Below are 16,268 nucleotides of genomic sequence, written 5' to 3'. Positions count from 1 at the left end.
ATTGATTTAACTATTAATACAGTATAGTATCGGTGTAATAACACAGCTTGCACCATTTAACAGAGACGATTCAATCACGCGTATTAAACATAAATAGTTTCACTGCGTTGGCTATCACGAAGATGCCGATCAAGATGTTTGAGGCTCAAGTAACTGGCGAATCGCGGACGCTTATTATATATTACCGAATTAGAAACGATCTTCCCTATTTATTGAATTAACAGTTTTGTATATCAAGTTTAGTATGGTAAAATATATATTTCAAGCCTAAAAAAATCCTGAGCAAACTATCACTAACCTTTATTAATGATAGTTTGGCCAGGAGATTTAAGAGCCTGTGATATCCATACCTCTAACATATAAAAGCTAAACGGTATCTAAGTGGAATTCAGACGCTTCCACGGCGGTGTATCCACTAACTACAACATTAGGTACTTAGGTATTGTTTTAGGTACATTATAAATAAATTTAAAACTGATCATAAATAAAGTCTAATAGACGATATAACCTAAAAAATTTGGTAAGTAAGAAATCTGAGATGGGAACTAATTTTTTTGTAATTTTTACATTTATAGAAAGTGTAAGCCACTAATACTAGTTAGTTAATACAAACGCTGAAATTCAAAATTTAAAAAAAAATTTGGAGTTTAAAGGTATCTTCTATCCAGATCACACTCAGCGTCCTATGCCTTGGACCATACGCCGGGAACACTGGGCTCGGCGCCAGACAAGCGCAGCTCGAGATCCGCGTTAATGTATGCAAATGCACGTAATTGTTGATTATATGCTCTTGACTTTGCGCAATCTGCATTGTTAGTGTGCGTCTATCTTTTAAATGTTTTGTCAGCAATACACGCGTGGATAAGTAGTCCTTTGGTCCTTGATCCTATCAATACCAATACTATACGAGTAAATTTAAAATATTGCCATAGAGCTTAGGTTGAAAAATTTCAATTTTCACATTCTTTCTTTACTAGGTCTAGGTGTACTAGATGTTTCTAGGTTAACAAGAAGTAGGTACTCTACAGGTTTCCCTTCCAAATTATGAAAATGCGGCATAAAAGACCCTTACTTGACCATGTTCAATTAAAAATTGTCTTTTTTATAGGTAAACTAAATAGTTTTTGTAGGTAAAAGACGAGAATATTTTGGCCTGATATTATCTCCATGAGAGCCGTGATAGCCCAGTGGATATGACCACTGCCTCCGATTCCGGAGGGTGTGGGTTCGAATCCGGTCCGGGGCATGCACCTCCAACTTTTCAGTTGTGTGCATTTTTAATAAATTAAATATCACATGTCTAAAACGGTGAAGAAAAAACATCGTGAGGAAACCTGCATACTAGAGAATTTTCTTAATTCCCTGCGTATGTGAAGTCTGCCAATCCGCATTGGGCCAGGGGACTATTGGCCTAACCCCTCTCATTCTGAGAGGAGACTCGAGCTCAGCAGTGAGCCGAATATGGGTTGATAATAATGATGATGATGATTATCTCCATGCATTTCTGAGAATAAGGATCTTAACAGACAATCAAGTGAATCTATAATATAAAAGCTTTTCTCGGTTGAAGCACGGAACCTTATAAAGTTGCGTATTAATTAAAATAAAGTATAAAGAAATGAGAACCTTGAAAGCTGAAGTATTTGAAGGCAGGTGAAGTGGAAGGCGTTTGTTGTTAAGACATAAACAGTAAGACAACATTCCTACTGTGGAGTAAACATTAAAGGCGGATGTTTTAATCATTATTTTTGGTTTACAACGTATTTATTTTCGGGACGGCGTCCGAGTAACAATGTGTCTGAGATGCGAAACGTATGAGATGTTACGATCTTTATGAAGCCGTTTATTAAAGTGGCCTAACTCCGCGCTGATAAGAAATTTATATTTAATATTGTAAATCAACTAAACTTCAAGTAAACTTCAAATTTTAGGTGAAACTTAAACTAATAAATGAATCTATATTAATATTAATTATGATAAAGTAAGTCTTTTGTCTGCCTGTCTGTCTATTAACTATATACATATATAGATTAATTTTCGCACAGTTATAAATGTCACCTTCGACCAGACCAGATCGTTTTATTTCTTGGTCGGGTCGGTGCGGCATATCATTTTTCATTTAGTTTTGCAACTTTAAAACTTACAGGCGTTTTAAAAACATTTTTCGACTTATACCATTTGTCTTCGAGCTCAACTAAAGGAGTTCAAAATATAACGCAAACAACAACAACAAGTCTTGTTGTTGTTGACCGCCGCTGTCGTTTATGTATAAAAGCTTTTTAATCACACTTATAATGTTACACGTGTAATATTGCAGTCTTCAAGATAATAAACCACATTGTTTCAGTCCTGCAGGCGAGCAAATACGTTGTAAAGCTGAAATAACGAGCGAAACATCCTGTGTTTTATTGTGTGTACCGCCGTGGATATTGACTGTTATTTGTCGGTGTTATTTGTTGCCTATCTAATATTAATAACAATCTAGAATCTAAGTTGTGTAGTTGGATAAGTTCCGTATCCTAATATGGAATTTATCCAACTTCACAATTATCGTTGGATATTTGTACAAAGTTTCATCCCTTCAAACCTTACTTAGGGGTTTAATTTTCAAAAATCCTTCCTCAGTACTTGGCATGTGTGTTTAAGGTACTATATAATAACAAATCATAGTGTCCCAGTAGTCATCTTAATCGTAAGTAAAGTCGTAAGTTAAGTCGTCTCAGAATTAGAGGGCTGGCCTAATGCGGATTGGCAGACTTCACACACGCAGAGTATTAAGAAAATTCTCTGGTATGCAGGTTTCCTCACAATGTTTTACTTCACCGTTTGAGACACGTGATATTTAATTTCTTAAAATGCACACAACTGAAAAGTTGGAGGTGCATAGGAGGAGATGCATGCCCGGACCGGATTCGAACCCACGCCCTCTAGAATTGGAGGCAGAGGTCATATCCACTAGGCTCTTTGGGCTATACTCGTATGTAACTGAGCTTCTAAGTATTCATAATTAGAAACTTAATAGTAGATTATAAACCAGGGATGTTTTTTGTTTGAAAATTAAAAAAAATCTTTGCATAGTACCCGAATAACGTTATCATGTAAAACCTTTATGAGTGAAATTATGTCAGTTGTTAAAAGGTTAAAATAGTTTGCCAGCTTTCCTAAAAGCTCAAAGGCAAACTGAGTGTCGGACAAGGATGGCGTCAAAAACTCGGTTAGCATTTTACATAACTGGGGCAAATGTTTGCTTTATCATAGTATAGCGCGTATGTGGGAAATGGAGAAAAACTAGGCCGTGAAAAATGTTTTGAGTAAGGATCTAAGTCAAGGAGCCCACATACGGAAATGTTATTAGGGCTGCATAACACCTGTAGTACCTACTGTTGTTGAGTTTGTAGTTCGCACTACCACTATACGTATAGGTAGGTTTTTATTTCTGAATGCGTGGTTTTGTTATCCATCATCATCATATATAGGGACATAGGCCTTTCGTAGAGACTTCCAAACATCACTATCCTGAGCCGCCTATCTATACTAATATTATAAATCTATACTAATATTTTAAAGCTTAAGAGTTTGTTTGTTTGTTTGTTTGTTTGATTGATTGAACGCGCTAATCTCAGGAACTACTGGTCCGATTTGAAAAATTCTTTCAGGGTTAGATAGCACATTTATCGAGGAAGGCTATAGGCTATATTTTATCCTGGTATTCCTACGGGAACGGAAACCACGCGGGTGAAACCGCGCGGCATCTGCTAGTAGTCTATATCCAGCGACTACCTGCGAATAGGTTGATGTCGTCAGTCAGTCAGTATGTAAAGTTGAATAAGAAAAACTAAAATACGGAGCAAGATAAGTCGTTATTACTGATATATTCCTTTATATTATAATTTGTTACACCAAGCCCGCCAGTCTGCATTGGATCAGCGTGGTAGCTGTTAGCTGTAAATTCTCCTATACTGTGGGTTGATAATGATGAAAAATAATCTCCTTGGAGAGTGGCCACCACTCTAAAACTCTTGGATGTGAGTCCGCCCCTTTGATCGTGGAGCCATTTTTTATTTATTTGTCATATTAGTATGGATTATATAAGCATTGCATATTTTAGCGTAAAGGTCGCAGCCCAACAGCCATTATGATGACAAAAAGGGGTTGTTTCGGCTCATGATAAAGCCTAACAAAATTTAATACTCAGCGCTATAACGACATCTTCCCTCGAAAAAATAGCAATTTTGTTTATCCCCCGCATATAATATTTAAACACGTTTACTTTACAGCCAAGGATTTTGTTTTTTGTATAAAAAGAAAACGTGAAAATTTTATATTTCGTTAGTTTAGGTACATTGTTGTATTATGTAGAGTTTTCTTGACTCGGTTTCAAAAAGGTTTTTATTTGACGTTAATGTATATTTGTAAATTTTCGCATAAACTGAACCGATTTGGACAACGATTGCGTAATTTAGGTGCATATTTTTCAAGGAAGCTTTTTTAATTATTTACTTTTCTAAACATTATTTTTAAATCGACCAAGTGCATTTGGATTCCGTAGTTATTAGGGACGTCAATTTTCAACTGTTCAAATTTTGTTTCCTCATGTAGCTACATTTCATAAAGCGGTCGATGCATATGTACCTACCAAATACTATTTACTTTTTTTTCATTTTCCTAATATTCTAACGAAACATGCGTGAAATCGCAGAACGTAACTAATACCAACTTTAGCAGCTGTTGAAAGAAATAACTAGTGTTGTTGATTTATATTCATAAACCCATGAGGGAAGTGTGCTAACGACTCAACCAAGTAACGAAAGAGAGAGAAAGAAACGTTCAAAATATTTTCATCACATTCTAAGGATCACGAAACTGTAAAGACCGTATATTAAGCCATAGATAGCCCACGTCACTTATAAACCGCCTCTGCAGATAACTTATTCAATCAATGAGTCAGTCTTTCACGCCAAGACCTTTATATAAAGTCCTTTAGAACCTAAGATTACGGATGCTGTCAGTTAACAAAAAGCTAGACGGCTAGTCTGAAAAAGTAGCCAATCACTCGGTCGTTATCCCTCTCTCCATTCATTCACTTGCACTGAAGCAATCCGTCTTGTTCTTGCGTTTATGTTGCCGCTGTATCGCTGGCACCTCTCCAGCTTTCAAATGGCAAGGACTCTTTCACATTGTATTATGATTTTTGCAAGACATTTTGTTCAGACACGCAAGTCTACAGATACGAGAGTAAGTATATACATACTAAAGTCTCATCACTTCTCTCTTTAAAAGTGCGTCATTATAGAGTATCCGGACAACGAGTAAGTATATTTAGCTCTAGGGTAAAGTGTCTTTAAATTTTGTCTGTTCTTCTTCTTTTTTTCTTGGGCATTTTTCGTACTTGGCCAAATTTATCTGTTACCGCCGAGTTATGAAATAAATGGAATATCAGTATAATATTCATGACATAAGTTCGGCATTCGGAACTTAGAAGGAGAACTTAAAAAACAGAACAGTTTAATAACTCATAGATCAACCCAGAATTCTACAAGGCCTCATACCTAGTCTCATCACTGATCCACCAGACTTCTAAAAATTATTGAGTAAATTCCAAAGTTTTCTCAATCTGAATACCAAAGATATATGAAAGCTAATTTAACACCGGAATAGTGGAATTACTTTTCAGTAACTATGAACGCGTCCTTATGTGTGACCTAGCAAAAACTTTCAATGTTGCCGAGATCGTTTATAATTCTTTTTTCCCGTGAAAATATGCCCTTTAATGCTCTTTTGTTTATGAAATTCTTTTATTCTCTGTGGAAAGTAGGAAAACACGTTTTGTGTTTAAAAATAAACTTCAGTAAAACGAGTTCACGAGTTTTTAAAGCCACGTGTTTGACGCCTCTGTACCACAGAACATTGGAAACGCTAAAGCTGACGGTTTAATTCCGAGCTCTTTACGCTGTTGGTCTAAGAGACGGCATTAGGAATCTTCATCTGTTATTGCGACAGCGACCATGTGAAACTGAGTCCCAGCCCGGCCTTAGTCTCTCTTAGTTAGTCTCTCAGTTTACCATACATTCTTTCAGTAGAGATAAGACAACCCGTTAGCTCCCATGGCCTTATCAACCTTACGGTTTTAAGGGCCGAATCGCAAGAGGACAAATGTAGTACTTACTTTTGGAGTTTTCCCCTATCTTCTTGTACAAATGATTTCTCTTTATATTTGTGTTCATTCAGACATCAGGGGGAACATAACATATGAATGGTATATATATATATATATCTACCTCTAAAATTTCATCCCCAATTTTGATACTGGGTGAACATTTGGTGGCCGAGCCGGCGGGTTTCATACCGCACAAGAGCCACGCGAAAGCGCCCTTGCGAGACTAAGTCCTAGCCCGGCTTTAGGCTATCTCTTTGTTTGTCACAGGCAAAACAGTCTCTCAGGAGCGATAAGACAACCCCCTAGCTCCCATGGCCTTATCAACCTTACGGTTATACGGGCTGAATTGCAAGAGGACAAATCTAGTACTTACTTTTGGAGTTTTTCCCTACCATCTTGTATTATTACCCTACAAATGATTTCTCATTGTATTTTGTCTTGTGTTCATTTAAACATCAGAGGGAACGTAAAATACAAATGGTATACGTATACACCTACCTCCAAAATTTCATCCCCAATTTTGATAGGGGGTGAACACTTGGCGGCCGAGCCGGCGGGGTTCATGCCGCAGACGAACACTGCCATGCGGCTGCGGTCGCGGTGCCCCGCCAGGCTGAGCCCCAGCCCGGCCTTAGGGGATCTCTCCAACTTGACCACCACCACGCTATCGCCGAGGGATGCATATTTCTTTTTGATTTTATCTGTGAACAATAGAAATGATGACAGTTTTTTAAATTGTATATAAATTAGGATCATGCTAATAGTAGCATGATCCTAATTTATATTTATTCAATTTTCTAAAAGTAACAGGATATCTGCGATCAGACCTCGCTTTATATTTATATCGATTTAAAGGGTCATATTTGCGGCATTGCCACATCCCTGAAAAACGCCCCATACATAATGACACGGATTAATGACGTCGTTGATTCACTGATTGTTGGATTTGTATAGGCGTTCAAACAAAATTACAAATATCTTTTACAAATCTTTGTTATTTGTGCGTTTGTTTATAGTTTACATATTGTCACGGTTAATGTAAGGAAACTAAAAATGTATGAATTTTCATCTAATTACGATAAAAGAATTTTAATAGATTTTAAAATTTTATAATCTTATTCATTTTGCAAATATCCAGTCAATCTTTGTTTTTTATATAAAATTAATCAATATATCAATCCTAGTCATTATCCCCATTAAGTTTTGATTTAATTACTGACAAATTGACAAATTACTTAAGTATCCTGCGTCATTGAAAATTCAAAATTGCCTTTTTTCAAGTGGGGTTTTAATAGAGAATCCCAATTTAAGAAGATCTTCAGCGAGCTTAAATTTTTAAAGACAACTCTTTTCCATATATATTTCTTGACGCCCATATCGCAATATTCGAAAAAAAAAATTCTCACCTCGAGCCTCTCACAGTCGTCGTGTTGATTTTTTTTTACTTCACCTATCTAAGAACACTTGAGTTATTAAGACAAATCTGACGATATCTTAATTACGTAAATCCGTTCAGCGGTTTGGAAGATATGATGTAATAAAGAATATTACATACATACATACAAGATACGTGCGAAACACATAACCCTTCTTGCAGTCGGGTAAAGAATACTATTCATTCAATAACCAGCTCGGTGAAGGTCGTTAGGCATACTGGGATCTTAGACCACTCATTTCCAAGCACTTTTGAGACGTCGAGTGTAGACTCTCTTTTGTCTATTTGTAGACTCTAACATCGGTTCGGAAAGCAGGCACTGCTAGAAATGCTGGCAATAACCTCAACAGTTACAACAACACAATATTCATCATCATTGCAAGAATCTACTTCTCGAAACTGTCTTATTGGTACAGTGGTTAGATTGTCTAAAGTCTGGACGCTCAGAGATTGCGTTTCTGTATACAAACATATACAATTACAGCTCGTTATTTTGTCTTACCACTACAATGGCAAACAGTTAGCATAACCTTGAAACAGCGCAGTTCAAGAACCTTATGCGCCAGTTCGAAGTTACATCGCCCATTCTGTCACGACCTGTCAGAAACGCAATCTCTGAACGTCTGGATTATAGTTGCCGTATCTATATGAAAGTCTGGGCTGTAGAAACGTCAAAGAGTATGAAATTGTGATATATTTCATAAGCAAATTGCGAAACAGGTTAGCATAAATGCACCGTAACCCAGGACCGATCGAACATTACTGATACCAATAAATAAACACAGAGCGTCTGTTTATTTTGGCCCCGTAACTGAGGGTATTCCTGCTCTAGAAATATCTGCGGTTTCCATTTTACGATCATCGATTAACATATCTGAATGATAACTGTAACTGACAGACTTAACCGTGGACTTGTGTAGCTAGATGCCGCTAATTTATTCATTAGCCTATATTTAATAAACCATTACAAGGCCTCACCGTAGACGACAGGGGATATAGAGTAGGGTTGCTGAGGATATGTAGTAGAAGTAGTATGGAGTAGTGGCACGTTAAAACTGTGCTAATTAGCAAACCTGATCTTAGTCGCCGTTCTGTCATCGCGCCGTTGACATGCCGCTGAAATAATTTTTGTGTGCCAGTTGTAAACATCGAATTTATGTAACCTATATATATCTCTTTACACGTTTTATTTCTCCTAACATCATTGGCTAAGATGCAGTATTCTGGTTAAGAGAAAGTTAAATTCTTGCAAAGCAAGTTTAAACCTATGCTGACAAAGTTAAATTCTTCGATCAGATGTAGATGTAGTCATCATTAACAACCGATATTTGGCTCACTATTGAGCACAAGTCTCCTCTAAGAATGAGAGCGTAGTGTTAATATTGGTAACAGGGTGATAATTCAGTAGAATGAAAAGCTCATTATTTCGTCGCCCCAGGATTTGAACCCAGAAGTTCGTGATCCGAAGCCAGCGTGGCACTGGTTTGTTCAAGACCAAGACTTGTACCACTTTCGTCTTTGCATTGTCACTTACCATCAGTTGAGATTGCAGCCAAGGGCTAAATTTTCACTGAATATACAAAATCTTCACGGCATTATATCAGCTGTATATAATTATTGTAACTGACTAAACCTAAGTATAACCGCTTCTCGGCTGTTAACCGCTACATATAACCCGGGGAAGCCGAAACACGTTCGTAATCATTTATTACCAGTCCTAATTGGCAAATTCTTTGGACACAAAACATCTCTGAAACCCTCGAACAGTTTATTTGTGTCACAAGGGTTAACAATTACCGCTATTATTCCCAGAACAGAATTTCACATACGCAGTGCTATAAATTGGTCGAATAACTATTCGATATGACGTCCAAAATAAATTTATTATTTGAGTTGTGTGTTTGAAGGCCATTGTTATGATTTTGATTACGCCCAAGTGTTTCTGGGTCAAGCGCACTTCGCTATAAATTCCTGTATGGCACTCGGTTCGGGCTGGAGATCAAATCGATACACCACGGACGAGGGGCGAAAAATGACTAACTTTCAAAACAACATAATAGGTTTTATTAGTTAAGATGGTTATGGGTTATTGTGGTTATGGATATCAGATTGCAATTTTACCATACCTTTCGATTTCATTGGTCCATTCAGATGGTCCATTTCAGGTTCACTCTTGTACCCCGTATCATTAAAATTAAAAAAATACAAACATCTTATTAAATTTTATTATAGTGAATAAATGTAACTAAATAAAAAGAAATAAATTAAATTAAAACCCAAGTTTTTGAGTTATTTCGCGCCCTTATAGCAACTATGACATGACAATTGGCAGCAAACATCAAATCGATTACTGCATTGAAAACGTCATCAATCCGTTATTATTACCCATAATCACAGTAAATGTGCCATAATAGTGTTGCCTTTCTTGGGAGATAAGGAATATTTTCACACATCACATCTCTTTTACCACCGCCTTCAAACTGATCAGAAGGTAGCACATAGGTAGGATGTTATTTTTTGCTTTTTAGTTAAAGTTATTTTTTGAGTTGGAAGTCGGTTGAATTTTTTTTATTAAAATTTTAACTCGACTGTTCGAAGCTTCGTTTCTATCTCTCTTTGTCAATAGTAACGCGTTAGAAAGAGAGAAAGAGATATTTATAGGCTGTACAGACTACTTTAGTATTTTAGTCGAGTACGAACAATTTTTGGGCGGTAAATCCAAAAATTGTTCGTACTAGACTAAAATACTAAAGTAGTCTGTACGGCTCGCTGAAGATAGTGTTATATTGAGATCCTCTATTAAGAACCCCCTTGAAAAAAAGGCAATTTTGAATATTCAATGACGCAAAAATTGTTCGTACTCGACTAAAACACTAAAGTAGTCCGAACTAGGCGATTAATATAAATAGAATAACACTGTCGATTTGTGAAAACATCGTTAGAGAATAGCGAATATTCAATGTGTTTGTATTTATGAAAGTCAAGAAAAGAGTTGGCTATTACACGATCTGCCATGGATCGACTCAAAAGGACATGGAAAAACAGGAGAATCATAAAGGCCACTAAAATGCGATTAACCCAAATGACCAGAGTGGTCGTGGTCGCCGAGTGTATTGACAAAGAAAAAGAAGAAAAGAGTAGAGAACCAAAATAACTTTAGACGTATTGTTTGTGTATATTTAATTTAACTTCAAATCACCAAAACGATCGCAATATTTTTACGCAAAAAATAGCACGGTTTGTTTCGAATGTTAGATAAATTATGCTATTTCTCATTATAATATTTTGAAGCCGGATGTTATCTTTCCTTATTTATTTTTGGTTGACCTTGAACATAACGCGCAATTGGTCGATTACCTGCCACATATTCGTATAAAGTATGAATTATTTTTTATTAAATTTCACTGTGAAACTAATCATTCCATCATCATAACCGCAGGACATCATATTATAGTGCACAAGTGTGTGCTCAAACGTCCGATACGTACGATGCGGATCAGTGGACGCCTGCCATTAAGCGTATTTACTCTTGTTTTGAAGGTGTTTAATTTGCAAGTGTCAAGAAACACTAACGCCGGAAGGGCATTCCAAATTTTTGCTGTGTGAATTAGAAATGGAGATGCAAATTGTTCGGTACGAGTTGCTTGTATAATCTGTTACCGTTAAATTGTAAAATACGTTAGTTTATAATCTAACTTGCGCTATTGTAATCTGTCGGTATATTGTGAACTGAACACAATTTAACTACTATTACAAGTTAACGTGTTATTTTTCGGTTATAATCTATTACTAGCGTATTTTACAATTTAACGGTGACATATCCACAACGTAAGAATGCCAGTATAGAAAGGGAAAGGAGGATCAAGAAGGAACTATCTGAATAGAAGTTTAGAAAAACTGGACAAACTAATTCCGGACCTTTACCCACGTTACATTTGAATTTGACAAGTTATACTTATGTTCATAACTTTCAATAGTTACATTCCACTCCTTAGTATTTCTCTTCTACGTAAGTGGATGGCTTAACGACATTTCCAGTAGTATTTTTTCAGTCCTTTTATATTGATAGACAAGCCCATCTCCAGGGCCTTATCCTGGGAAATCGTATTACGGTATAAAAGTGTCGGTAATGGGGCAATTCTCTCGCGATCACAGTTATAAATAGGGTGAACAAAACCAACTATGAAAGCAGCGTTTGCTTTGAACATTTTCTTTTAAGCTTTTAACTCTATATTATAACAACTAGCTCTGCCTCGCGGCATCGCTCGCGTTTGATTATCATATATCTAATGTTAGACTGCCACATAATTTTCAAGTTACAGCTCTCTGTTAAGTAAAATTACATTATATTGTTTCTAACTTTATCATGTAACTCAGTGGCGCAGTAATAGGCGCAATGGATTTACAAGACGGAGGTCCTGGGTTCGATCTCCGGCTGGGCTGATTGAGGTTTTCTTAATTGGTCTGGCTGGTGGGAGGCTTCAGTCTTGGCTAGTTACCACTCTACCGGCAAAGACGTACTGCCAGGCGATTTAGCGTTCCGGTACAATACGATGTCATGTAGAAGCCGAAAGGGGTGTGGATTTTTATCCTTCTCCTAACAATTTAGCTCGCTTTCATCTTAGAATCATCACTTACTATCAGGTGAGATTGTAGTCAAGGGCTAACTTGTATAGAATATAAAAAAAAAACATAATATTAATAAAGATTTTTTTTAAGTTCGTACCTATACGTTTCGCAGATTACCTACTTCGGTAAAATCATTTAGTTCAAATATAAGGCTAGCCGCACACACACAATAATATACCTTGTCAATAAATTAAAGTAAGATTACTATGTATACTTATATTTTCTCTTACTATTAAAAAAAACCGCATCCAAATAGTTGTTTCCATGGATAGACACACGTTCTAGCTCTTTTCGACAGCTAAAATGGAAAATTATAAAAAAACAATAATCATTCATTCTTTCAAATCAAAATATTTGAACAAATTTGATATTTTTATCAAAGTTCAAATAAATTGTAATACAGTCTTTCAAAAAGTCAAATATTTTGAGACTCCTATATCGGTTGTTAAAGCAAGTTTTTTTCATCAGATTCAAATAGATATAAAGCGTAAAAGCAAGCCAGGATTACACCAGTTAAGACGTTCGTTAACGCCAAGTGATCTGGGTCAAGCGCCCTCAGCCTGGCCCTTGTGTGCTGCCTTGCGATCCGGAGATGAAATCGATATGGCATGAACACTGAACACTGGGCTCGAACGAAAAAGACAATTGTTCCAGCTGCATGAATAACATCGTAATTAACCATTGATAGCAATCTAATACTTATAAAAAATCTGTAGAGAGGTCTATTCTGTACATTAAATATATTTCCAAAATAACTATCAGGGGGTGATTAGTGATCGATACTGATGCCAAGAATGTAATCAGTAAAATTTAGTCTGTCTGTATGTTCGTTATAGAAACAAAAACTACACGACGAATTTTAACAAAACTTGATAAAATTCTGTATACTCCAGGCACAGTAAACAAATCTCCAGGGCAGGTTATAGTATACCTACTTTTCATTACGCTACGATCAATAGGAGCAGAGCAGTGAAGGGAAATCCGTTATTTTTAATAAAATACATTTTTTGTTTTGTGTATACCTACATATAAAGCTGAATATCCTAGACTATACACCAGTAGGCATGGCAAAGTGTATATTGTAATGTAGTACCTAATTCTAATAGGACGTCCATCAACATCCTGTTAGACCTACATTTTATGAATAAACCTGCCATTTATTTATTCATCCTTTCAAGTCTTTGTTATAATAGCACTCGTATAATTGTAGGTCTAATAGGTAGGACGTTCAGTGTAACATTCTATTAGACCTACATTTAATGAATACACCTGTCATTCATTCTTCCATTCTTTCGAGTCTTTGTATTAGTAAATACCAGTTTACATAACAACTGCAAGTATAGTAACCATAATGTATATCCAACTTCACAATCTACTGGCAGAATGGCAATAAATGGGAAAACCGCCAAATATTTGCCAAGACATTGAAGCAAATATTTGCTGCTAAAGTTCTTAGGTAGGAGTCATAGCCAAACTCACGGTACGTTATGAACGTTTTATTGAGGCAAACAATCATAGCTAAGGAGCTAGTGGTAATATTTTGCATAGAATTTGACCGTGTTTCCATAGGGCAGGTGTGACTGAAGTTGAACAGTGAAGTTTTGTCTGCAAAAATCACTTAAAAGATCTACGATCAATGCTGCATAAGTGCATTAATTAAGAAACTTAAATTATAATTATTGTAAAATGGTATCTAGCTTAAAAATATAAAATTCTAGCGGACGCCCGCGACTTTGTCCACGCGGAAATCAATGTAAAGTTTCAACCCCTATTTCACGACTTTAGGGATTGAGTTTTTTAAAATTTTTGGAACACATTTCTTATCTTATATTTCTTATTTTTGCATGATTTATGAACAAATTTTTAAAACTAACTCTAAAAATTAAGCACTTTACATACAAACTTTCAACCCTAATTTCAACGCATTTTTTATTTTAGCAATATAACAAAATTCATCATGATAGGTTCAGCCGGTAACAGACAGACATATTTTTGCATTTATAATATTAGTATAGATTGCAGTAGTTACTTAATGTTTTCAAAAATTATAGGATTTTACTGAAGGATTATTTTTGTTATTTTACGAGTGTGTCGTAAACAATGCTCGACAATCAAGAAAGACAAATTATTACATTGATTTTTTTGTATTGTAAAGGATGTTGGGTACATCGGCTATATTTATAAATATTAGTCTAATAATGACAAAATAAAGTAATGAATAAAGCTAGTCGTATTATTATTTATTTATTATTATTTATTATTTCTATTTCATTTATTATAAGCTCACTCTTGGTTAATTCATTCGACTTTATGACATACTACTGACTCCTGGACTATACAGAAATGCCATTAATCAAGTTGCTCAATTTAATGGCCAATCAAAGTGCTATTTTATCTTTATAATGTTACCAATCGTAAAGAGTTTCCCGGATCGTTTCTGGACTTTCTGAAACCTTTTCTAATTTGGGTTGTCAAAATGATAGGTTAATTAATTATATTAATAGCATAATTTTGTCATTATAAACAAAGATTTAGAATGAAAATTCAAAACCACCTCGTTCAAGGTATCAGCTGAAAATCAGCGCGTATGCCCAATCAGGAGGACTGACGACATCAAGCGAGTTACAGAGATTCGCTGAATGCAGGCAGCTCAGGATTGTGATGTTTGGAAGTCCTCACGAAAGGCCTACATCCTGCAGTGGACGTCCATCGTCTTTTAAGATGACGATGATGATAATGATGCCCAATATTTTCTTGGTAGATACAACATAGTGCTGAGCTGGTACATTTTCAAGGTCGTGCCAAACATGAGATAGTGGTGTTCCGATGGATATACTACTTTTAGTTTTTAAGTTACCTAAGTGGTCGAGGTATCTGGCACAGGTTAAAGCGTTAGTGTGGCACAATTTATGAAAACAAATGTTATTTTTAAAACGTCCAGCAACGCATCATCGTTCATATCAGCCAATGTAAGTCCACTGCTGGTCATAAGGTTTTTGTAGAAACTTTCAAACACAACGGTCCTGAGCCGCCTTCAACCTTCAGCGGTTCCGTGCGATACGTTAACATTCGTCAGTCCACCTATTGGGCTGTCTACCAACACTGCGCAACAGAATCTCTTCCAGCGAATCTTGATACCCTAAAATTATATCATCATCATGTCAGCCAATGGACGTCTACTGCAGGGGCAGGGGACATAGGCCATTTGTAGAGACTTTTAAACATCACAATCCCAAGCCGCCTGCATCCAGTGAAACCCTGCAACTCGTTTGATGTCGTCAGTCCACCTGAAAAACGCTATACTACTACGCTATACTAAAATATATAGGTATAAAGGATAGGCTCTGTTATGGTCTAGGAAAAATGTCGTTATATAACAATGACAAGCCACTTGGGGTGACCAATAAACCGACCGAGTTGATTAATTGCCCCGTTCTGGACTGTTCGGCATTCATAAAGCGTTCAAACTAAATTGTGGTCAGCTGTTAGACAGTTTATTAGGACATTAAGAACCGAATATATATTTGCGGAAATATTTATGTACCTAAATCCAAGGTCAGACGTGAGCTAATTTTAAAAAACTTCTTGCTCTTTATTGTATTCCTCCTGATTGAGGATAGTGCTCCCCCTGATAAGTATATACGATGTTTGACGATCTCTCTGGCGTAGTTTGTAATGCTGTGGCGTGCACAACGTTTTTCACTAGGGTAAGCACTTATAGATGAACAAAAACTGGAAAATTCTTTTTTAATTCAGGCTTGTTACGAATCTCCAGGTTAACAAGTACTTCTGCATAAATTAAGTGCACGCCACTGATGTCGTGGTTTTCAAAGAGGTTTTCCTAGTTCTGTTCCTAGATCGGGACAGGATTCTCTTGATCTAGCCTTTATGGAGAATATCCTGGATTTGATTCGCGAACGTTGACCTTGACCTTCCCCTTCCATTTCCATTCACACTCGCTATAAGAATCCCTTTTGTTTTCCGCTCTACGTGACCAAACTATAATTTAGGACTAAAAGAGATAAAATATATAAAGCAAAATCGTTA

General features: G+C 36.3%; 1 protein-coding gene across 1 annotated transcript in view; it reads right to left on the bottom strand.

Annotated features, from left to right (window-relative positions):
* The window catches only part of LOC112043742 (inaD-like protein), a 165,101-nt gene that overhangs the window by 27,386 nt on the left and 121,447 nt on the right, over positions 1 to 16,268 (bottom strand). The window contains exon 25 of the mRNA XM_052888385.1: positions 6,656 to 6,858. Within this exon, the coding sequence (XP_052744345.1) occupies positions 6,656 to 6,858 (203 nt within the window). The remainder of the gene's footprint in view (positions 1 to 6,655; positions 6,859 to 16,268) is intronic.

This window comes from Bicyclus anynana, chromosome 2, assembly GCF_947172395.1.
Source record: "Bicyclus anynana chromosome 2, ilBicAnyn1.1, whole genome shotgun sequence".
NCBI lineage: Eukaryota > Metazoa > Arthropoda > Insecta > Lepidoptera > Nymphalidae > Bicyclus > Bicyclus anynana.
The sequence above is the reverse complement of the archived record's forward strand: the minus strand, read 5'-3'. Positions and strand labels throughout refer to the sequence as shown.